The sequence below is a fragment of the Lithobates pipiens genome, unplaced genomic scaffold, assembly GCF_037356315.1.
Source record: "Lithobates pipiens isolate NorthernLeopardFrog02 unplaced genomic scaffold, aLitPip1_a1.2 Scaffold_25, whole genome shotgun sequence".
Lineage (NCBI taxonomy): Eukaryota > Metazoa > Chordata > Amphibia > Anura > Ranidae > Lithobates > Lithobates pipiens.
The window spans coordinates 207,292,837-207,317,488 of NW_027507787.1; the positions used below are offsets into that span (position 1 = coordinate 207,292,837).

Genomic DNA, 24,652 nt, shown 5'->3' on the forward strand with positions numbered 1-24,652 from the left:
CCAAAAAAAATTTAGTTTTAGTTTAATTTAATTCCGCTTTAAATGATTTTCACCCAGAGACTAGATTTTATAAGTCTGTATATGGATTTTCCACATTGCAGATTTCTCTATTTTTACCGTAGATAAGCCATGCAAAATGCTACACATAAATAATTGAAGTCAGAATATGGTGCTATACAACTCAAGCTTTTTACTATAATTATAGTCAGTTTTAAATGTTATTAATTCTAACAGTTATTGCAGCAACTCTCCTGCAAACAAAATGTAATGCAGCCTTGTGATAATAATGTGAATGAGAAGGTAAATTATTATCAAGGCTCAAAGGGTTGAATTATTGGATGTCATATCTACAGAACAAGGGGCTGATTGGGGTGTCTTATCTGATAAAGCAAATAAAGCATCAATCGGCATGATCAAATGCACATGCAAGTCTGATAACGGTTATCATCACATGATATAAAAACAATGCAGCAATGTGATGTCCCTACTTATAAAGTATTACTAAACCCAGGAGCCTGCATTCACCATGTCTGGTCTTCCACAGTACACAGAACATGGAAATGTTATTTTAGTAAATATAAACTGCTAAATACCTTTCCTCATCAGCAGTTAGAGCAGTCTTGTGACTTCTATCAGTGTCTAGCCGAGCACTAGTTAAAGCTTGTAGGAGGAGTTTTCTGACTGACCTATTAGACTGCAAGACCCCCGACCCTCTGTCTGGACAGTGCTGATTGGTCCTGTGCTGATCACATGCACTCTCCCAAGAAAAAAAAAAACCCCTCTCGCAATACACACCAAACTGAGCATGTGCAACCTGACTCCATAGACTCATATCATCAGGGGTCAGTAAAAGGAGGGGAGGATCAGAGTAGACAGCATCAAACAGCCTTTTTACACAATGTGGAGGATTAACCTCTTAGGTCCCACAGTAAGTATAACAAGCATGCTTTACTGAATATACTGACTGATTTTACTGTTGTGGGTTTAGTAACACTTTGAGAAAAGGGGCCTGTATCCAAAGGACTAATTAATTACCATAAAGACCCAAAGGTTTAAACACTACTTCAGGCAACAAGTAAAATAAATCAATGACTTTTATTAACACCATCTAGAAAAAACTGCAACAGGGCAGGTCAATGACTTTTATTAACACCATTTAGAAAAAACTGCAACATGGCAACTTAAAGTGGGGTACCCCTTAAAAAAAAAATTAAAAGTCAGCAGCTACAAATACTGCAGCTGCTGGCTTTTAATAATCGGACACTTACCTGCCCCAGGGTCCAGCGATGCGGGGGAACGAAGCCCCCCCTCGTTCCCCGCTCTGCTCGCAGCGCTGTCATGCATACTGTGGGCACCCGGCTGTGGCTTCACAGCGGGGCACCCACTGCGCATGCGCGAGCGGCGCAGGGCGCCGTGATACGCCGTACAGTCACCTGGGACACGTGACAGGTCCCAGGTGAATGTGCGGCGCAAGGAGAAGTGATGTCACCAGCCCGGGCAATGAAGAAGGCAGACTACGAGGGACCCCCTAGCAACCGGTATTTAGAGGTGAGTAAAACATTTTTTTTTTGCCAATTATTATTTATTTTTATTTTTTATGAATTTTAAGCAGCTTTTCATTTTTTGGTGGCAACACCACTTTAACTCACTTTACATTAAAGTGAACCTGTTGGGTACCACAAAGTATTAAATAATAAAAAAAAAAACGCAGGCAATAATTACCTAGGTTTACGGTCAGATTCAAGTTTTTCTGGAAGGAGCCCTAACCACATTCTAAGACCCCATACACACTATTAGATTTCTGCAGATTTTTGTCTTCAGATTAACCAAAATCATATAATATGAGGTCAAACGTTAAGAGTTTTAATTTGTATGCAATCAGGCAGGCCGGCCCTTGCACTACATGGTTTTGGCAAATCTGAAGACCAAAATCTGCAGAAAATCTAATAGTGTGTATGGGGATTAAGAGTGAATATAGAGCCTTAACTTCGGCCCATGTCAATAGCAAGCCCCACTGCTCCCTGGTGCCAAACCTTGGCTCTTTAATCAAACAGTTCAATGCCAGAGACTTCACTGGCCTCGAAGGTTCTCGCACTTGCCCGTTAAATGGCAGGAAAGGAAATTAGCTATGTGAGGAATCAAGGGCTGGTGCCACTTTTTTTATAGAAGTCAATGCTATGTATACGGTCTAAGCCTGGGATCCAGGGTGCTCCCCAGGCACACAGGAACCGATTTCAAGATAAACAAAAGTACTTGCAGCTACAAACAAGGTGCCCTCACATATTTGGTGGCACGTTGCAGATTCACTTAAATTCAATCCAACCAGAATGTAAAAAAAAAAATTAAAAAAAATTGTGGACTGCTTTCTTGTCACATGACTTCTCTTTTTCTCTCCCCCTTGGTTGGCCCATTCCCCCTGCTCAGTAGCTGGATCTTCTAGAGCAGTGGTTTCCAACATCAGTCCTTAACAGAAACCCTCAAAAGGCCATGTTAGAAGAATTTCCTTTGGATAAAAGCACTTTCATAAATTCAAAGTCATTGACATTCATTTAAAGCACCTGTGCAGGATGAAGGAAATGCTGAAAATATGATCTGTTGGGGGTACTTGAGGACTGAGGTTGGGAACCAATGTTCTAGAACACAGCTTTCCTACCTAGAAAATGGTTCTAAACAAATGGTTGGCCTGGTGCACTAAAGCTACACCTGAAAAAAAGAATCCATTGGCAGACAGGCTTACACTCCTGTACACCCCTGACATGCATAAACGCCTAGCTTTAGGCCAAATTTTTCCAACTTTTTTTTTTAATTTAAGAAAGTGGATAAAATGTTATTACGTTTGTCAGCTTTTTTGTGTGTAACCCCATTAGAGAAATCTGTCCTCGCTTACTGTCTTTGTGATGCCTGAAGAAGAAATGGAGAGCGTGGCACAGAAAACAAACATTTTCAAAAGTTTCAATCTTTGTCCAATCTACTATTATTATTATTATTATTCAGGATTTATATAGCGCCAACAGTTTGCGCAGCGCTTTACAATATGAGGGCAGACAGTACACTTACAATACAATTCAATACAGGAGGGATCAGAGGGCCCTGCTCGTTAGAGCTTACAATCTAGAAGGGAGGGTCAAGTTGAAACAAAAGGTAATAACTGTGGAGGATGAGCTGATGGAGAAAATGAAAATACAGTTAGGTGTGGGTGGGGTAGGCTTCTCTGAAGAGAAGTGTTTTCAGGGATCGTCTAAAAGCTAATAAAGTAGGAGATAAGCGGACAGATTGGGGTAGGGCATTCCATAGGATTGGGGAGGCTTTGGAAAAGTCCTGGAGGCGAGTATGGGAGGAGGTGATGAGGGAGCTAGAGAGCAGGAGGTCTTGAGAGGAACGAAGAGGACGAGTAGGTTGGTATTTAGAGACTAAGCTAGTGATGTAACTGGGGGCAGAGTTGTGGATGGCTTTGTATGTAATTGTTAGTATTTTGAATTTAATTCTTTGGCTGAGTGGAAGCCAGTGGAGGGATTGACAGAGAGGAGTAGCAGACACAGAGCGATTGGTAAGATGGATGAGTCTGGCAGCGGCATTCATAATGGATTGAAGAGGTGATAGACTATGTAGAGGTAAGCCAATGAGAAGGGAGTTGCAGTAGTCGAGGCGAGAGATGACCAGCGAGTGAATTAAGAGCTTTGTTGTCTCATTGGTTAGAAAGGGGCGTATTTTGGAGATGTTGCGGAGGTTGAGGCGGCAGGATTTGGACAGTGATTGGATGTGTTGCTTGAAGGAGAGTTCAGAGTCCAGGACTACACCTAGAACCTTGGCATGGGGGGATGGGCTTATGGTTGTGCCATCAATTTTGACAGCGAGATCAGGGGAAGGGGCATATGGGGGAGGAAAAATTATAAGTTCGGTTTTGGATAGATTGATTTTGAGGAAGTGGTGTGACATCCAGACTGATATATCTGATAGTAAATTAGTGATACGTGAGGAGACAGAGGGAGTGAGCTGAGGGGTAGAGAAATAGATTTGGGTGTCGTCAGCATAGAGGTGGTATTGGAAGCCGTGGGAGGCTATCAGTTGACCCAGGGAGGAGGTATAGATTGAAAATAGGAGTGGTCCAAGAACAGAACCTTGGGGGACCCCAACAGAGAAAGGAGAGGAGGAAGTAGAGTTGTAAGTAGGGATGAGCTTCGTGTTCGAGTCGAACGTACGTTCGACTCGAACATTGGCTGTTCGGCCGTTCGGCGAATTCCGAACGTTTGGGCCGTTCGCGTCAAAATTCGAGTGGCGCGCGCGGACCACAATGCACTGCGGTGGCGCAGTGCATTGCTGGCTCATGATTGGCCAAGCATGCACTGTGACCCCGCATGCTTGGCCAATCATAGCGCCAGCAGCGAGGAGAGCCATGATTGGCCACAGGCATCCTGCCTGTGGCCAATCATAGCTCAGGCTGTGTAGTGCACGCCCCACACTATATAAGGCCGCCTTTGAGGCGGCCTCGTGTAGTGTGTTAGCATCTGAAGCAGTGGGTGTTCTGTGTACCTTCAACACAGTACACACCGATCGTTTTTGGCTGATTTCCTATCTTGCTGCTGTGTAGTGGTTGTTGTCTGTGCCCTGACCGCAGTATACACCACTATATTCACCTCACCTATATAGCTAGTGATCTAGCTTTAACCACTTAACAACTGCCCATTGCCGATTAACGGCTTCAGGGCGGTTGTTTAACTCTGAGAGGCCGTTAATTAACGGCCTCCCAGAATTCTGCTCTCGCGCGCCCCCTGGGGCGCGCACTCGAGAGCATCCGTGACCGCCGGAGCCGTTTACCACGTGATCGCTCCGTCAAATGACGGAGTGATCACTTGTAAACAAACCTCCCCTCTCTGTACCGATCGGTACAGCGGAGGGGAAAGAGATCGGTGTCAGCAGCGATGTGGGCTGCATCTGCAGTGCCCACATCGCTGCTCACCGAATTTAACCCCTCAATTCCCTGCCAATACTCTGCAATACCAGTGCATACTCTGCAGTACCCTGCCATTACTCTGCAGTACCCCATTACTCTGCAGTACCCCATTACTCTGCAGTACCCCGCCATTACTCTGCAGTACCCCGCCATTACTCTGCAGTACCCCGCCATTACTCTGCAGTGCAGTACCCTGCCATTACTCTGCCATTACTCTGCAGTACCCTGCCATTACTCTGCAGTACCCCCCAATACTCTGCAGTACCCCCCAATACTCTGCAGTACCCCCCAATACTCTGCAGTACCCGCCATTACTCTGCAGTACCCCGCCATTACTCTGCAGTACCCTGCCATTACTCTGCAGTACCCCCCATTACTCTGCAGTAACCCCCATTACTCTGCAGTACCCTGCCATTACTCTGGAGTACCCCCCAATACTCTGCAGTACCCTGCTATTACTCTGTAGTACCCCGCCAATACCCCGCCAATACTCTGCAATACCCTGCCATAAATTGCCATACCCAGCCATACTCGGAGATACCCAGCCATACTCGGTGATACCCTGAAATACCCAGCCATAGACGCCCCCCACCCCTCACCGCCCTCCGGTGCTTCTACCAACTCGCCAGTACGATCAAAGCCAGAATCTTTATTTTTATTTTTATTTCAGGCTTCCCAGGAAAGAGGTGAGATGTGGGGTCATATTGACCCCCAGATTTCACTGTAAAGAGGACCTGTCACCCCATATTCCTATTACAAGGGATGTTTACATTCCTTGTAATAGGAATAAAAGTGACCAAAAATATATTTTTGGGGAAAAAAATGTCAAACTAAAATAAATAAAGTAAAATGAACAATAAAAAAAAAAAAAATTTTTAAAAGCGCCCATGTCCCCATGTGCTCGCATGCAGAAGCGAACGCATGCGTAAGCCCTGCCCACATATGAAAACGGTGTTCAAACCACACATGTGAGGTATCGCCAAGAACGTTAGAGCGAGAGCAATAATTCTAGTCCTAGACCTCCTCTGCAACTCAAAACATGTAACCAGTAAAAAAAAATTTAAAGTGTCGCCTATGGGGATTTTTTAAGTAGCGACGTTTGGCGCCATTCCACGGGCATGTGCAATTTTGAAGAGTGACATGTTTGATATCTATTTACTCAGCATAACTTCATCTTTCACTTTATGCAAACATTGGGCTAACTTTACTGTTTTTTTTGTTTGTTTTTTTAAGCACAAAACTGTTTTTTCCCCCAAAAAAACGCGTTTGAAAAATTGCTGTGCAAATACCGTGTGAGATAAAAATTTGCAACGACCACCATTGTATTCTCCAGGGTCTTTGCTAAAAAAAAAAATATAATGTTTTGGGGTTCTCTGTAATTTTCTAGCAAATAAATGATGATTTTTACATGTAGGAGAGAAATGTCAGAATTGGCCTGGGTGCTCCAGAACGCCTGATGGCGCTCCCTGCATGTTGGGCCTCTGTATGTGGCCACGCTGTGTAAAAGTCTCACACATGTGGTATCGCCGTACTCGGGAGTAATAGCAGAATGCGTTTTGGGGTGTAATTTGTGGTATGCATATGCTGTGTGTGTGAAATAACCTGATAATATGACAATTTTGTGGAAAAAATAAAAAAAAAAGGAAATAGGCCGTCAGTACTTCAGGTGTGATCAATTTTCAGATATTGGCACCATAGCTTGTGGACTCTATAACTTTCACAAAGACCAAATAATATCCACCAATTTGTACTTATTTTGACCAAAGATATGTAGTAGTATGAATTTTGGCCAAAATTTATGAAGAAAAAAATTACTAATCTGCTAAATTTTATAACAGAAACGAAGAAAAATTCATTTTTTCGCCGAATTTTCGGTCTTTTTTCTTTTATAGCACAAAAAATAAAAAACTGAGAAGTGATTAAATACCACCAAAAGAAAGCTCTATTTGTGTGAAAAAAAGGACAAACATTTCCTATAGGTCCAGTGTTGCATGACTGAGTAAATGTCATTCAAAATGTGAGGGCACCGAAAGCTGAAAATTGGTCTGGTTATTAAGGGTGTTTAAGTGCCCAGTGGTCAAGTGGTTAATAATAGAGCTTGCAGTCAGTAGTGTTAGGAGATGAGTAGTGTTAGGAGCTCTGTACCCAGTACATACCGCTATAATATAGGGCAGGCCCCTACTTTCAAACATCCAACTTACAAACATCTCCTACTTGCAAACTCAAGGAGACAGCAGCAAGTGAGATGAAAAAAGATGGACGACAAAACAAATTATACAGGGGTGATAACCCTTCCCTATGTTTTCCAAAAAGCTTAAAAATAGTTTTTTTGACTGGAGCTACACTTTAAAAATGTACCGGTTGAAAATTACAAACAGATTCAACTTAACACAACAAACCTACACAGTCCCTGTCTTGTTTGCACCGCCTGTATACTGCTGTTCTGAGTATATAGGGCCTGGGGGCCACACGCATTTCCTTTTTTTAATATGGGTACGGGGTTCCCCTTAATATGCGTACAAGACCCAAATAGGCTGGTAATGGGCAGGGAGGGCTACCCATGCCATTTTTCTCAATGATTTTCAACCATATTGCAAGAACCAGATATAACATTAAAACCGCAAGCAGTTTTAAATGGTGTTATTTCCGTTTAATGTCATTTGGTGCAGTGACTGTTCTAAACACGGGAAACACGTGGCACTTCACAGGCATACTACAGACACCCCCCAGGCACCATATTTAAAGGAATATTTCACCTTTTTTTTCACTTTAATCGTCATTAAAATCAGTGCTCCCGCCAAAACGGCAGTTTTTAAAACTTTTTTTTGCAGTGACCCATGTCCCCTGAGGCAGGAGGCAGGTCCCCAAACCCTTTTTAGGACACTATCTTGCATATTAGCCGTTAAAATTAGCACTTTCCATTTCGAACGTTCGAGTCCCATAGACTTCAATGGGGTTCTAACGTTCGTTTCGAACGCGGGGGTCGTTCGCAAGTTCTGGTGCGAACCGAACCGGGGGGTGTTCAGCTCATCCCTAGTTGTAAGAAACGCTAAAGGTGCGGTTGGATAAGTAGGAAGAGAACCATCGTAGAGTACGGTCACGGAGACCAAAGGTGTGGAGTTTTTTGAGAAGGAGGGGGTGGTCAACCGTATCAAAGGCAGCAGAGAGGTCCAGGAGGAGGAGTACAGAATAATGTCGTTTGGTTTTGGCCGTTAGTAGATCGTTTGTTAGTTTTAGGAGAGCAGTTTCTGTGGAGTGTTGAGGACGAAATCCAGACTGAAGGGGATCAAGAAGGCTATTATCAGCGAGGTGGTCACTCAGTCGGTTGTAGACCAGACGTTCGAGTAGTTTGGATAAAAAGGGGAGCAAGGAGATGGGGCGTAGGTTGTTTGGATTGGATGGGTCCAGTGAGGGTTTTTTAAGTATGGGTTTGACAAGTGCATGTTTTAGAGAGTTGGGGAAAATGCCAGAAGAGAGGGAGAGATTGAAGATGTGAGTTAGAGAGTGTAGCATAGAGTCAGAGGGTGAACGCAGCATTTGCGAGGGAACAGGGTCCAGAGGGCAGGTGGTAAGGTGGACATTACCAAGTAGTTTAGCAACTTCGGCTATATTGGGGGGGTTGAAGGAGGGAAGTAATGATTGTGCCTGTGGGCATGATGTGTAAAGCGTGGAGGGTATCAGAACAGTAGAAATCTCCACGCGAATTGTATCAATCTTCTGTTTGAAGTGATTAGCAATCTCCTGGGCAGTGAGTGAGTTGGCGGGTGGAGGCGGTGGAGGACGAAGTAGAGAGTTGAAAGTAGAGAAGAGTTGACGGGGACGGGATGATAGGTTGCTGATGAGAGTGATAAAATAGTTCTGCTTGGCAGAGAGCAGGCAAGAATTGTAATTTTGGAGGGCAGATTTATATTGGTTGAAATCTCTCTGAGACTTGGTCTTGCGCCACAGGCGCTCATGAGCACGACTACGTTTTTTCAGACTTCTAGTGGCATCTGTTTGCCAAGGTTGAAGGGGTCGGGGCTTAATTCTGTGTGTAGTGAGGGGGGCCAGTGAGTCCAGAGAGGCCAGAAGTGAAGTGTTGTAGACAGAAGTGGCTAGGTTGGTGCAGGATAGGGGTGAGATTTTGTCGTAGAGGTTGTCAATAGCAGAGTAGAGAAGAGAAGGCTTCAGATGACGTAGGTTTCTGCAGGGAACTTTAATGCGGTTGGAGGGAGAGGAGGTGAAGGAGAGAGTGAAACTAATAAGGTGGTAATCAGAGAGAGGGAATGGATAGTTAGAGAGTTTGCATGGAGTGCAAAGGTGAGAGAAAATGAGGTCAAGGATATTGCCTTCGGAGTGAGTAGGATCATGTATCCACTGCTTCAGGTCAAAGGAGGAGGTTAGGCTGAGAAGTTTGGAAGGAGCAGAGGTGTTAGTATTAATAGGGATGTTGAAGTCCCCGAGAATGATTGTGGGGATTTCAGAAGAAAGAAAGTAGGGTAGCCAGGCAGAGAAGTCATCAAGAAATGTTGATACTGGTCCAGGGGGCCTGTAGATCACGGCTATTCTTAAAGAAATTGGAGTGAAGAGACGAATGCAGTGTGCTTCGAAAGAGGAGAGTGACAGAGAGGGAGGTGGCTGAAGTACCTGGAAGGTGCTATGTGGGGCTAGAAGGATTCCAACACCTCCTCCCTTATGTCCATTGGATACTACAATTCTATTTTGTTTTTTTGTACCTGTTTTTTTATATGGCTCATGGAGAGATTTCCCATCACTTCCTCACCTGATAGGAAGTGAGGAGGAATCTTCCCAATAAGGACAGAGAACACAGATGGGAAAAAACAAAACAAAGAGCATCTACTATCCAAAATTGAAACAATACGTTTGGACTGGAAATACAAACATCAGACAAAACATATGACAGACCAACTCACTATGAGAAAAAAAACCTTCAAAGATCGTTACTGGGCAACCCTAACACCAAAGTATCCTGGTACACTACAGCTACGTCTGAATAAAAAATGAAATGTTCGGTTTATGATTCCGCAGACCAAACATTCTCAATGCCCTCATTATAGTCTTTTAACTGTCTATTTATGCATTCCTCTAATCATTCAGAAAGAAATTATTCATTTTCTTTCTTCAATCTTACTGCAGTCTCCCAGAAGCAATGCTCAGGAGGGAAGAGACACCGCAAATAATTATCAGCAAGGGGCTACAGTCCCATTACAGGGCCCCTTAATGGCGAGGCTCAGTCTAGCAACGGAAACATTATATAAAATTCAAATTATAGTAAACTGAATATGTCACAAAAAGGGCACCTGAATACATTGCAGTTCACTAATTAAAGTAAAAGCTGTATCTGCTGAATTTCACAGCGTCTGGATTAATGTTAAAGTATAATAGAAAATTCCTTTTTTGGTGCAGCCATGTTAAATAATTATTTGCAGTGTCCACGCACCCAGCAGAGCTGAGAACTCTTTCTCTATAGTGATGTCAGAAACTCAATTGAATGTAGCCAAAAGGCTGATGCTGCACTGCTGATTACTTGGCAATGGCAGAATCAATTTCAATAAAAAAAAAAAAGCAAAAGTAAATCTCTAAGAAAGTCTCAGTGTACCTGCTAAAAATGAGGATTATGATGACACTTTGATCTTGCTTCACACAGTGGATAAACAAAATAATCACCCCCCCCCCCCCCCCCAACATAAACATGTCAGAAGAAAAAATTCAAAAACAGAATCACCAAGTTGGAAAAAGGATCACCTCCTCCTAAGGCCCCTTTCACACTGGAGCATTTTGAAGGCGCTATAGCACCTGCAAAACGCCCTAAAACAGCTGCTCCATGCACTCCAGTGTGAAAGCCCGAGTGCTTTGGACACTTAAGTGGTGCGCTGGCAGGGCACCAGAAACAGTCCTGCTAGCAGTTTCCTTGGAGCGGTGAAAGAGCAGTGAAATCACCGCTCCTCCACCGCTGCTCCCCATTGAAATAGTTTTGCGGGCAGATTTAACCCATTTCGGCAAATAGTGCCGCTAAAACGACAGTAAAGTGCTGGTAAAAATAGTGCCACTTTACCGGTGACGGCCCAGTGTGAAAGGGGTCTAAAAATGACTTGTAAACTCAATCAGGTGTAGCCAATCCCCTTCTCAATGGCACACAATGCCATTTGAATTTCCAGTGTGATCAGCTGAGGTCATTTTAAATTCGCTCAGCATGAAAAGAGCTTTCCTGGAACATTTCAGTCCCTGATAGTGCAACTGATAGTGCAACTGAAGCAAACAATCAACTATGGGGGGGGGGGGCAGACACCGTCATTGGGATTTCCGGTATAAGGTATTGGACAGCCACAAGTCAGGAGATGGATACAAAAATGTCAAAGGCTTTATCGATGCCTAGAAGCACAAGTCTGGAGTATATTATTAAGAAGTGGAAGGTATTTGGTACAACACAGACCCTTCCCTGGATAAGGATGTTGCTCCAAACTAGATGAAAGAGCCAGGAGGAAACTGGTCAGAGAGGCTACCAAGAGGTCTACAGCAACTCTGAAGCAGTTGCAGGAATTTATGACAAAGTGGTCATTGTGTGCATGTGACAACAATATCATAAATTCTCAACAATTGTGGTTAGTATGGGAGGGTTGCAAGAAAAAAGCCACATGCAGTCATGACTGAGCTTTGCCAAAACGCACCTTGAAGATTCTGAGGCCACATGGAAAAAGGTGTTATGGTCAGATGAGACTAACATTTAATTATTTGGCCTCAAAACCAAACAATATGTCTGGATGAAATCCAATCCAACTGACTATCAAAATAACACCATTCCTACACTAAAGCATGGAGGTGGTAATAACCTGTTATTGGGGGGGGGGGCAAAATACCGTCAAATTATTGAGGAAAATCAGCTGCCCTCTTCCAAAAAGTACACAGCAAAAATTACCACACAGAGCCCAGACTTAAATCCCATTGAAAATCTGTGGAATGCAGTCCACAAACGGTCACCATCAAATTTAACTGAACTTGAGCAGTTCTGCAAAAAAGAGTAGGCAAATATTGCAAAGTCTAGATGTGCAAAGGTAGTAGAGACATGTTCCAAAAGACTAAAGGCTGTAATTAAAGCAAAAGGAGGTTCAACAAAATACTGACACAATGGGGTGATCCTTTTTCCAATTCTGTGATTTGTTTGAATTGTTTAAAACAATTCTGACATGTTGGGGTTATATCTTTCTCTACAATGTTATAGGTTGAAGAAAATACAGCCGGATAAAACAAAAACTATGTCTGACCATTTCAGAGTGCAAAGCAACAAAATGTGATTATCTTAGAGGGGCGATTATTTTCTATACAAACTGTATGTGATAGATTTGGTTTAAGGTCAGCTGTCACACAAATACGTTTCATTTTAATTATATGTAAAGCCAAAACATTTTTTTTTTGTTTTAAATATGAGTAAGAAAGTTTTAAAAACCATACCTAGTTACTTTTTGTTGCCTATTTCCAACTAAAGAGATTTTCCAGAACGTTCTGAGCTGGGGGAAGCAAATTGAAATTGAACGGAATTCCCATTTTAGAAAGTTGTCACCAGAACAGGTTCAGCCACTGTTGTATTCTCCCTCACCTCTGGCTCTCATGACAACGTAAACATTTTGGATCTTCTTTTAATCCCTTCCCACTGAGCATATGAATATATACAGCTTCACAGAAGTGGGTCTTTATCCATGGGCTGTACAGTAGGTGCCGCCGATATTGTGTTTCCAGCGCGATCCCGTCACGCTGGTTCTCGCGCTGGCTGAATGGGAAAATGTAAAATTTTCCTATAGCAGTGTACGCGAGAGATAAGCGACAATGTCGCCTCCCTAATAAGATCTGCATGCCTTCAGGGGCATACGGCATACCAAAAAAACGGCATGGGGGTCCCCCCAAAAGCCATACCAGACCCCTATCCGAGCATGCAACCTGGCCGGTCAGGAAAGAGGGTGGGGACGAGCGAGGCCCCCCCCCACCTGAGCCGTACCAGGTAAGGCCAGGTGGGTGCTTCTGGGATGGGGGGAGCCCTGCGGCCCCCCCCACCCCAAAGCACCTTGTCCCCATGTTGATGAGGACAAAGGCCTCTTCCCGACAACCCTGGCCGTTAGTTGTCAGGGTCTGCGGGCGAGGGGCTTATCGGAATCTGGGAGCCCCCTTTAATAAGGGGACCCCCAGATCCCAGCCCCCCACCCTATGTGAAGAAGTATGGGGTACATAGTACCCCTACCCATTCACCTTGGGAAAAAAGTGTTAATAAAAAAAAAACACATATATATACCTATATAAGTGATCACGCAGCACTCACATTACAGTGGGAGAGAGCATCGTGTCAACATCGGAAGTAGAAAGAAGAAAGAAGAGAGAAAAGGGAAGAAGGATGGAGGATGGAGGAGACCAGGCTCCTCTGCTACTTAAAGTGCTGGAAGAAGATAGCGGAGGAGCCCAGAAGAAGACGCTGGAGAACGGGAGAAGAGGAGGGAGAGCGCAGAGAAGAACCGGAGAGCGCGGAGAAGAACCGGAGAGCACAGAGAAGAACCGGAGAGCGCCAAGGAGTCGGAAGAAGACCCCCAGTCGGCGGTGACAATGGCGAAGGAGAAAGTCGGGCTCCTCCGCTAGTAAAAGAGCTGGAAGAAGATAGCCAAGGAGCCCGGTGAGAATACCCCTGAAGTCGGAAAAGAGGACCCTGGAGCAGCCTAATAAATTACTTTGAAAACCTGTGTTGTGCTTTTTGTTTTTTTTTATTAACCCTTTTTCCCTAGGTGAATGGATAGGGGTACTATGTACCCCATACTCATTCACATAGGGTGGGGGGCCGGGATCTGGGGGCCCCCTTATTAAAGGGGGCTCCTGGATTCTGATAAGCACCTCGCCCGCAGACCCCGACAACCAACGGCCAGGGTTGTTGGGAAGAGGCCCTTGTCCTTCCCTGAAGCACCCACTCCCCCATGTTGAGGGCATGCGGCCTGGTACGGCTCAGGAGGGGGGGCACTCGCTCATCCCCAACCCCTTTCCTGACCGGCCGGGCTGCATGCTCGGATAGGGGTCTGGTATGGATTTTGGGGGGAACTCTACGCCGTTTTTCCGTGTAGGGGGTTCCCCTTAAAATTCCTACCAGACCTAAGGGCCTGGTATGCCTCTGGAGGGGGAACCCATGGTAGTTTTTTTATTTAAAATTTGGCGTGGGGGTTCTCCCTGGCGTAGGGGGTTCCCTTAATATTCATACCAAATACAGTGCCTGGTATTGGCAGGAATCCAATTCGGATCCCCACACCAGTGTGAACCCGGCCTCAATGTCAGCGATGCTTGTCGCTTATTGCCAAAGGAAAATAAACATTTTTCCTTTCCCGATGCGAGCCGGCTCGGCGCTGGCTCTCGCGACAAAATATCGTGGGCACCTACTGTATATATAGGTGCTGCAGCACACTACCAACACAGAAAATGAGCTGTCAATCAGTAACAATCAGTAACAATAGCCAACAATCTGTAACCGGGAGGTCAGGTTTCCGATCATGCCGTGGTAGCTTCTGATTGGCTAATACAGTTATCAGTCACTAAATAGCTCACCCCTGTGTTTTCTCCTATTGAATGGAGAACAAGATACACTGTATCTTTTTCTCCTTGCTAGAGGAGAATATTTAAACAAAAAAACATGTATGTAAAAAAAAAAAAATAATGACAAAAAGGCTAGATTAAGCTTTCATCTAGGTCAGTGTCAGGTGTTGTTGAACACAATGGCCAGCCTAAGAATTACAGTCCAAAACAAAAAGTAAAAAATCTCAAGCAAAACAGTATCACATCTCCTGGCTAGTAAAATATACTGGGTTTGCTTCAGACAGGTTACTTCACATCCATTAACACAGGGGAAGACAAATTCTATCCCAGGTGGGGAATAAGATGTGATCAGTGATTGACCCCCTGCAGCCTGCTACAATCCCTTCCTCTGCCACCCAGCTATCTCATGAACCGTAAAATCCTATGTGGCAGATATACTCCATCCAAAACTGACAGGGGCTATTTGTCAGACAGGGTAAGAGTTAGGCCTGGTTCACACCTATGCAGGTTGCAGTTTGCATATTTCAGGTGCATTTTGTGTTTTTCAATACAAGTTTTTGATCCACTGAAGTCTAAGGAACCAAAAAAACAGAAAGAAGTCCCTGGACCTTTCCATAAAATGTACAGATGTGAACATGACCCATAGGAAACCATGTTAAATGGACTGTAGTGTGTTTCTACAAAACTGAAACTGCATAGGTGTGAACCAGGCCTTAACCGCTTGCCAAATATATAACTTGCATATACAGCAGCAAGGAGGCTCTGCTGCACAGGAATGCGTACCTATATATATATATATATTTTTTTTTTTTATTGTCTGTATTTTTTTGTTCATAGCGCAAAAAATTTAAAAACACAAACGCAGAGGTGATCAAATACCATCAAAGGAAAGTTCTATTTGGTTCCATTACCATTTACCATCAAATGAAAGCCCAATTTTCCTTGAAAAAAATTAAGTATTATTCCCTGGGATACACTATGTAGTTGCAACATGTAAAGTTTAACACATGTTAAAGTTGCAAAATTGTGCTCAGGTGTCAAGATTTGTTTTACCTCCATCATGTAAGGGTTAGGGTAAATTATCTACAGTACATAAGAAATGTGGGAAAATTAAAAAAAAAAAAAAAAGTTTACAAAATTGCAGTTTATACACACAGTGACCAATCAAAGTTTCATCTTTTTTTTTTTACTTCTGAAAACTAGAAATCTGATGGAACATCTAAAACAAAAGATAAAAACAAATCAAATATTTGTCCCTGAACTTTAAATAAATTTACAAATGAATGGCACTGACCTTATCCACATAATTGGCCATTTCTAGAAGCCGGTGTTTAACTTTATCCACATCTTTTCCTTGTCGCTGATACTGAGAAGAAGGAGAGAACAGTCATCACCAGATTTTCAATAAACAGCAGGACATACTGTAACTGTAATTAGCATAATCGTTGCACCTGCAAACATGGCTGCTAGAGCTACTTTAAAATCTCTGAACATTCAACAGCAATATGGTAAAGTGTATGTTGGGATCCTCGGATTGCAGATGCCACAATGGCAGCCAAGGGAAAACTGTTCTAACGATTGTATACAGAGATGCCTGGATGTACAAGGATTGATGGGACCCACTGCCCCATTACGCCACTGCTTGAAAAATGATGACACCTGTTTAGGATCAGATTATGCAAAAAATGTTCATAAAAAGGAAGATTGCTGTATGTATGAAGAGCAAAATAGATGACAGTGCAAATATGTGATAATATCAACAATTTTTCTTTCCAATGTTTATTGAAAGAAGTTTAGACAAAACAGAAAACATAAGAATATAGAGATATAGTGGGGGGGGGGGGATTATTTGATTTCTATCCAGAAAAACGCATTTCAAAAAAGTTATAAAAAATTTATAACCCCATAGAAAATATGTGGAGGGAGCTGAAGGTGCAAATTAGCAAACGTCAGCCCTGAAAACCTTAATGGCTTGAAGAGGGTCCTCAGAGGAGTGGGACAAAATCCCTCCTAAGATGTATGCAAACCTGGTGGCCAACTACAGTAAAACCTTGAATTGTGAGAAGAATTCGTTCCGGAAACATGCTTGTAATCCAAAACACTTGTATATCAAAGCTAATTTCCCCAAGGGAAATAATGGAAACTCAGATGATTCGTTCCACAACCATTTATTCATAGGTCCTTCAGTTTATAGTCCTTATAAAAAGAATATCTATTTATAATATATGTGACCAGGCTGTGCAACCATTAAATGTCCATCCACAAATGGCAGCCTTCACAAGGGGATTAGAAGCAAAATCCAGCAGGAGCTACATAGTATTAAAGAGAAGAAAGGCGCCTCTAATGCCGTGTACACACAATCGGAATTTCGTCCAGCAAAAGACAGATGAGAGCTTTTCATCGGAAAATGCGACCGTGTGTATGCTCCAGAATTTAGCTGGCCGAATTCCCGGCAGCAAAAAATTGATAGCATGTTCTCAATTTTCCAGATGGTAAAACTTTCTATCGGAAATTCCGATCATGTGTATGCAATTCCAACACGCAAAAACTCAAGCATGCTCAGATTCAACTATGAGATGGAAGCTATTGGCTACTAGGTATTGAACTTCTTTTTTCTAGTCCCGTCGTACGTGTTGTACGTCACCTCGTTCTTGGCGGTCGGAATTTGGTGTGACTGTGTGTATGCAAGACAGTGTGAGCGGAATTCCATTGGGAAAACCATCAGAGCTTTTTCCGACGAGAATTTCGATCATGGGTATGCAATATAAGTGTAGCAATATGTTGCTAAATGTTGTACCTTCATTAAATGTAACCATATTGCTACACTTAGAGGCGCCTCTCTTCTCTTTTATACTCTGTTGTGACATGACGCTACTTGTATATCAACTCAAAATGTATTAAAACATTTTGCTTGTCTTGCAAAACGCTCTCAAACCAAGGTTTTACCGTGCAAGAAACATCTGACCTCTGTGATTGCCAACAAGGGTTTTGCCACCAACTACTAAGTCAGGTTTTGTGAAGGGGTCAAATACTAATTTCAGTCAATAAAATGCAAATCAATTTATAACTTTTTTGAAATGCGTTTTTTCTGGATTTTTTTTTTGTTATTCTGTCTCTCACTGTTATAATAAACTGACCATTAAAATTATAGACTGATTATTCCTTTGTCAGTGGGTAAACGTACAAAATCAGCAGGGGATCAAATACTTTTTTTTCCTCACTGTATAGAAACAAATATCAAGCAATGATGCATAACTAAATGCTTCAAATACATCACATCCTAGTTATAAGAAAAATTTACTATTCAGGAACATCAATGCATGACAGGATAAGCCTAAATAAGTTGTGCATATGTCACCCGTAAGTGGGAGCAAACAAGTGTCCAAATATATTAATACATAAAACAGTATGGTGTCAAGATGTCACAATATCATGTTGTAGATCTGCTCCATTAGCGCTACTCCAATTGGGTGATAACGTAGCGTGCTACAAGAACATATGACATAAATACTAAATCATGAAGTAATATGCTCACATAACTGGCCCAGACTGAGAAAGGCCCTGGGGCCCGCACCTAAGCAACCATACAAAGAATAATTTAGAAACCAGAAATAGAGAAGGGGGGGGGGGGGGGGTGAGAAAAGGAGGAATAATAAAGAAAGAGAAAGGAAAGAAGAGGAGCTCCCCCAACCCAGTAGCAGTGATCGCTGTCATGTGAGTTGAAACCCACCCCCCATAGTTAGATTCACTCCCTAGGACACACTTAACCCCTTCATCGCCCTCTAGTGGTTAATCCCTTCCCTGCCAGTGTCAGTTACAGTAATCAGTGCATTTTTATAGCACTGATTGCTGTATGAATGGCAATGGTCCCAAAATTAAGTCAGGTGTCAAAAGTGTCAGGTGTGTCCGCCATAATGTCGCAGTCCCAATAAAAAAAAAAAAAAAAAAAAAAAAAAAAAAAAAAAAATCGGAGATCGCCGCCATTACTAATAAAAAGAAAATTATAATAAAAATGCCATAAAACTATCCCCCATTTTGTAGACATTATAACTTTTGCGCAAACCAATCAATATATGCTTATTGCTAATTGTTTTACCAAACATATGTAGAAGAATACATATTGGCCTAAACTGAGGAAAAATAACGTTTTTTTTATATATTTTTGGGGGATATTTATTATAGCAAAAAGTAAAAAATAATGCATTTTTTCCAAAATTGATGCTGTTTGTTTGTTTATAGCTCAAAAAAAATAAAAAATAAATAAATGCAGAGGTGATCAAATACCACCAAAAGAAAGCTCTATTTGTGGGGGGAAAAAAAGGACGTAAATTTTGTTCTGGTGTAACTTCGCACGACCGCGCAATTGTCAGTTAAAGCGACACAGTGCTGAATCACAAAATGTGCTCTGGTCGGGAAGGGGGTAAAATCTTCCGGGACTGAAGCAGTTAACAGGCTAAAGCACAGGGAAATGTGCATGTATTGCAGAGATGTAATGATTTTTTTCTTGTCCAGACAAAAGTTGTATATGCTATATCCTATTCATCTGTATTTCCTTCTTTTTAATCAAAACTGAAACATGTTCATCTTTCAAGAGGTCAAGAGCTATAAATAAGGTCCATGTCTAGTATAATCCAAAATAAAACATTTTTTCCAGGTATGAACCGATATATATCGGCTGAAAATAGGGTTATTGGCATTTTGCCGACAGAAAAAAAAAGTTCAGATAATGGCCACCGAAAAACACAGACAATTATGCACGATTTCCATAGGCCATGTGACTCAAAAACTGCATCACAAACGCAACACAGGTGCATTTTAGATGAGTTTTTGCTGTGCTTTTAATGGTGGGTGCATTACACCAGTGTGACCACATGCATAGAATTTAAAGAAATACATTTTTCTTCAGCTCTTGTAGTGCTTTTAATGCAAGAGCACTTCAAAAACTATTTTAAAATTAGAATACAATTATCTGTAGCGCCGACTCCTGAAGAGCAAGCACTATGTGTTTTTTTTCTATTTAAAATTCCTAAAGCCATAGTTGGGTTTTAGGGTCAATTATACCAAATGTATGGTTTCAGTACCAGTCTAGCTGGATTGCACTGGGTTCTGCTTGGCCACAGGTGTCGCTGTCGCCACTGGCAAATGTGAGAACGCAGTTTAGCTAGGCGTATTGGGTGCCATTCTTTCTCGGAAACCAGCCCAGTGGGAGTGTCATCCTGTAGGAGAGGGTACTTAAGGTACTGACATCACGTGCTTCTGGGTCCGGTCCAGAAGATCTTTCTGTCGGCTTGGTCCTGGTCCTCCTGACCAGCCCCCATTGCCCTCGTGGCCTGGAGTGCGGATCAATCCAATTCTGAGTCTCGGGGCTGGCTAGCCCAAGGCAAAGTAACTGGGAGGAGGATTCAAAGGTGGTCCGGTGCCATTTCTTCTGTGGAGAGGCCCAGCAACTGGAGAAGCAACCAGGGGAGGACTCTTCGGGAGAAGACCATGCTGAAGGCCGGCTTCTCAGAAAGAGCCTGGAGGCTCAGTTGAAAGACACCAAGTGAATCTACACTCATACGGTATCGCTGGATCGGCTGCGATATACTGGTACCGTATGATAGCTCTCAAATTTTACCTACATCCTTCAGTTACATTAAAGTCTGTGGCAGAGACTTTATTCACAAGTGTTCTACATTCAAGTCTGTGGCAGAGACGTTGCTTTACTTAAACACTCTATCAGCTGCTAGGCCTAGTGAGAGGAGGTCTATCCGGTAGCTGTGAGAATCCAGTTGTGAGCAGTAAATCTCTGGATTTCTATAGTGAGAGACTTCCTATCTTTTGCAGTTCCAAGAGTACCTGAACTTTCTACCCATCCTTCTATCCTTCATTGAGAGACTGTTCTGGCTACTTTTTGTCAAATAAATATCCCAAAAGTGTATCCAGTGTCAGTTTCTGCAGTTCTTTGGGCCATCTACCTTGGGAAACCCCTATACATACACGAGGTCAAGAAGGTAACGGTAAGCTCAATCAAACCAGCCGCTCCTTCGGGGGTCAGTGCTACATATACAAAACAGTAAAACCTTGGATTGCGAGCATAATTGGTTCCGGAAGCATGCTTGTAAAACCGATTTCCCCCCCCCCCCCCCTAAGAAATAATGGAAACTCAAATGATTCGTTCCATAACCATTTATTCATATGTCCTTCAGTTTATAGTCCATATAAAAAGATTATAGCAATGTCATAGGTTATGTAGCCATAAAATGTCTATCCACAAATGGCAGCCTCCACAAGGGGATTAGAGGCAAAATCCAGCAGGAGCTACAGAGTATAAAAGAGAAGAATAGAGGCGCCTCTAAGTGTAGCAATATGGTTACATTTAATGAAGGTACAACATTTAGCAAATCACATGGTTGATGATTAAAAGAGGCACATCTAAGTATGCAGGCATCCGGGGTAAAGCTGTCCACATAGACCATCCCCCACACTGCCAGCTCTCACCACTGTTAGTCTGCAATCGTGACCGGTAAGACTACTCTGCAGTCGAGTGATCTGAATGTGAGGCTTGAACTGCTCATAAAGCGTAACGTGGAAGGGACAGCATCAATGGCAGTGAGAAGGACGGTCTATGTGGACAGCTTTACCCCAGATGCCTGCATACTTAGATGTGTGTTTTAATCATCAACCAAGTGAGTTTCTAAATGTTGTACCTTCATTAAATGTATCGATATTGCTACACTTAGAGGCGCCTCTCTTCTCTTTTATATTAAGTTGTGACATGTCGCTACTTGCATATCAAGTCAAAATTTATTTTAAAAAATGCGCTTGTCTTGCAAAATGCTCTCAAACCAAGGTTTTACTGTATATAAAATATATATATTTTTTAAAAACTGTCCATTTCGCTTTCAGTTTTCGGCCAAGTGCATCCTAAATTTTGGGTTTCGGTCCAGAATTTTCATTTTGGTGCAGGCGTCTTCTGAACTCATCTCTAACGGAATCTTCAGGGTGGGGAATGACCTAGTCTGCAGCCCATTACAGTACAAAAAGCAGTTATGGATGAGTTCGGAAGATGCCCAAGCTCATCTCTATTTTTTCATTAATATATAGAGATGGTTTCCATTTAATTCAGCCAAATTAACAATCTGCAGCAGTTCTTTGAAACTTGTGTGGCTGACGATTTGAGCCAGAATGCCATCTTTACTCTACAGATGAGTGAGATTTGCATTCCATACCCTTCGCCAACTCTCAATGTTTGGCAGCTATCTCCAACAACTGTACTCAGCTTTATATTCATAAGATGTACATCACACAGAAAATGCAATTACACTGTTGTTATATTCTTATACATTATTGATTTTTCTCTCCTGTGTGGAAGAGACAAATATGACAGGTTGATTATGTTTACTGCCTAAAAATGCCAAAGTTGCCATTCACTGTAAGTCTAATGAGGTATCTAAATTCATCATATTATACATAGCAACCTATTTATCCAGGCATCTTAATGTTCTAAACAATGAAATACTACAATCCTACTTGTTTATCAAGATGTCCTAAAATCCACCGCCACCCAAATCTTAGCTTTGCATTTAAATGGAACAACATACTGGTGTTTTACAGCTCATGGGGTCTTCAGCCACTTCAAGGCCAAGTGATGGTGTCAGGCTCATGAAAACGTCATATATTAGAACAAACAATACTTCGTGAATAAATCAGCTAGAGACTGATAGGTTCATTTTGGCTTTACTAATCAAGAAAAATATAGATTTGAGAAAGTCCATACCTTCATATGCCCCACATTCCAAATATTTTAGGAATAGCCAAACAAAAAACTATTTTAAAGAGACAATTTAGGTGTTACAATGATGGAAATGTACATGAAAAAAAAAAAACACACACACACATTGCTAGAAGGCATAAATTGGGATAAAACCTTAGGAACAAAGAACATGGAGGAGAGATGGGTTTGCTTTAAGAGCATATTAAATAAGGGCATTAGCCAATGCATCCCAGTGGGTAAAAAAAATGTAAAAGAGCAAACAAAAGTAATGGATGGCTCAACTCCAATGTAAAAATGCATATAAAAGCAATGGAGAAGGCCTTCAAAAAATACATGAAAGATACAGGAGGGGGAGAGCAAAAAAAAATCCCAAGAAATTCTTTAAGTATGTAAACAGTAAAAAAGGGTGGACAGACCATATTGGCCCCATAAAGAATGAGGAAGGACATCTGGTTACAAAGAATGGGGAGATGGCGAAGGTATTGAATTTATTCTTCTCCTCAGTCTTCACAAGGGAATCGGGGGGCTTCAGTAATCAAAACTGCAGTGTTTATCCTCATAACACATCACAGGAAGTACCTCCATGGTTAACAGAGGACAGAATCAAAATTATACTTGGGAAACTTAACATTAATAAATCACTGGGACCAGATGGCTTGCACCCGAGGGTACTTGGGGAGCTCGGTCAAGTAATTTCCAGACCATTGTTCCTAATTTTTACTGACAGTCTACTGACTGGAATGGTACCAGCTGATTGGAAAAATGCCAATGTAGCACCAATATTTAAAAAGGGCCCAAAATACATCCCAGGGAATTACAGACCAGTTAGCCTAACACCAATAGTATGTAAACTCTTGGAAGAGATGATAAGGGACTATATACAAGATTTTAGTAATGAGAATGGTATCATTAGCAGTAATCAGTCTGGATTCATGAAGAATCGTTCTTGCCAAACCAATCTACTAACCTTCTATGAGGAGGCAAGCTGCCATCTAGATAGAGGAAGGCCCGTAGACATGGTGTATCTGGGTTTTGCAAAAGCATTTCACACAGTTCCCCATAAACGTTTACTGTACAAAATAAGGTCCGTTGACATGGACCATAAGGTGAGTACATGGATTGAAAACTGGCTACAAGGGCAAGTTCAGAGGGTGGTGATAAATGGAGCACTTGGAATGGTCAGGGGTGGGTAGTTGAGTCCCCAAGGGTTCTCTGCTGGGACTAATCCTGTTTAATTTGTTCATAAACGACTTGGAGGATGGGATAAACGGTTCAATCTCTATATTTGCGGATGATACTAAGCTAAGAAAGGCAATAACTTCTCCGCAGGATTTGGAAACCTTGCAAAAATATCTGAACAAATGAATGGGGTGGGCAACTACATGGCAAGTGAGGTTTAATGTAGAAAAATGTAAAATAATGCATTTGGGTGGCAAAAATATGAATGAAATCTATACACTGGGGGGGAGAACCTCTGGGGGAATCTATAATGGAAAAGGACCTGGGGGTCTTGGTAGATGATAGACTCAGTAATAACATGCAATGCCAAGCTGCTGCTAACAAAGCAAACAGAATATTGGCATGCATTAAAAAAGGGATTAATTCCAGAGATAAAACGATAATTCTCCCACTCTACAAGACTCTGGTCCGGCCGCAACTAGAGTATGCTATCCAGTTCTGGGCACCAGTCCTCAGGAAGGATGTACTGGAAATGGAGCGAGTACAAAGAAGGGCAACAAAGCTAATAAAGGGTCTGGAAGATATTAGTTATGAGGAAAGGTTGCGAGCACTGAGCTTATTCTCTCTGGAGAAGAGATGCTTGAGAGGGGATAGGATTTCAATATACAAATACCATACTGGTGACCCCGCAATAGGGATGAAACTTTTTGCAGAAGGGAGTTTAACAAGACTCGTGGCCACTCATTAAAATTAGAAGAAAAGAGGTTAATCTTAAACTACCTAGAAGGTTCTTTACTGTAAGAGCAGCAAGGATGTGGAATTCCCCTTCCACAGGCGGTGGTCTCAGTGGGGGGCATCGATAGTTTCAAGAAACTATTAGATAAGCACCTGAACGACCATAACATACAGGGATATACAATGTAATACTGACATATAATCACAGATTGGACTTGATGGACTTGTGTCTTTTTTCAACCTCACCTACTATGTAACTATGTAATTTGATTTGTACATAATTATATCAAAAGGTCAACCAATGATGACCAATTGCTAAAAGTTAGGCCGACCACGGGTGGTGCGAATGTCTTTCCTGCAACTCGTGGGTACAGGAAACAAATGTGCACGACTGAGACATTGTATTCATGCACTTTATCACCCTCATCCCTGCCCAGAATCATCCTCATCTCTCTTCCTGGAAAGGGATGAGGATG

At 42.3% G+C, this 24,652-nt stretch overlaps 1 protein-coding gene across 1 annotated transcript in view; it reads right to left on the reverse strand.

The window, feature by feature from the left end:
- ADAM12 (ADAM metallopeptidase domain 12) overlaps window positions 1-24,652 on the reverse strand; it is a 1,000,652-nt gene that overhangs the window by 373,335 nt on the left and 602,665 nt on the right. The window contains 1 exon segment of the mRNA XM_077455498.1: window positions 15,801-15,872. Within this exon segment, the coding sequence (XP_077311624.1) occupies window positions 15,801-15,872 (72 nt within the window).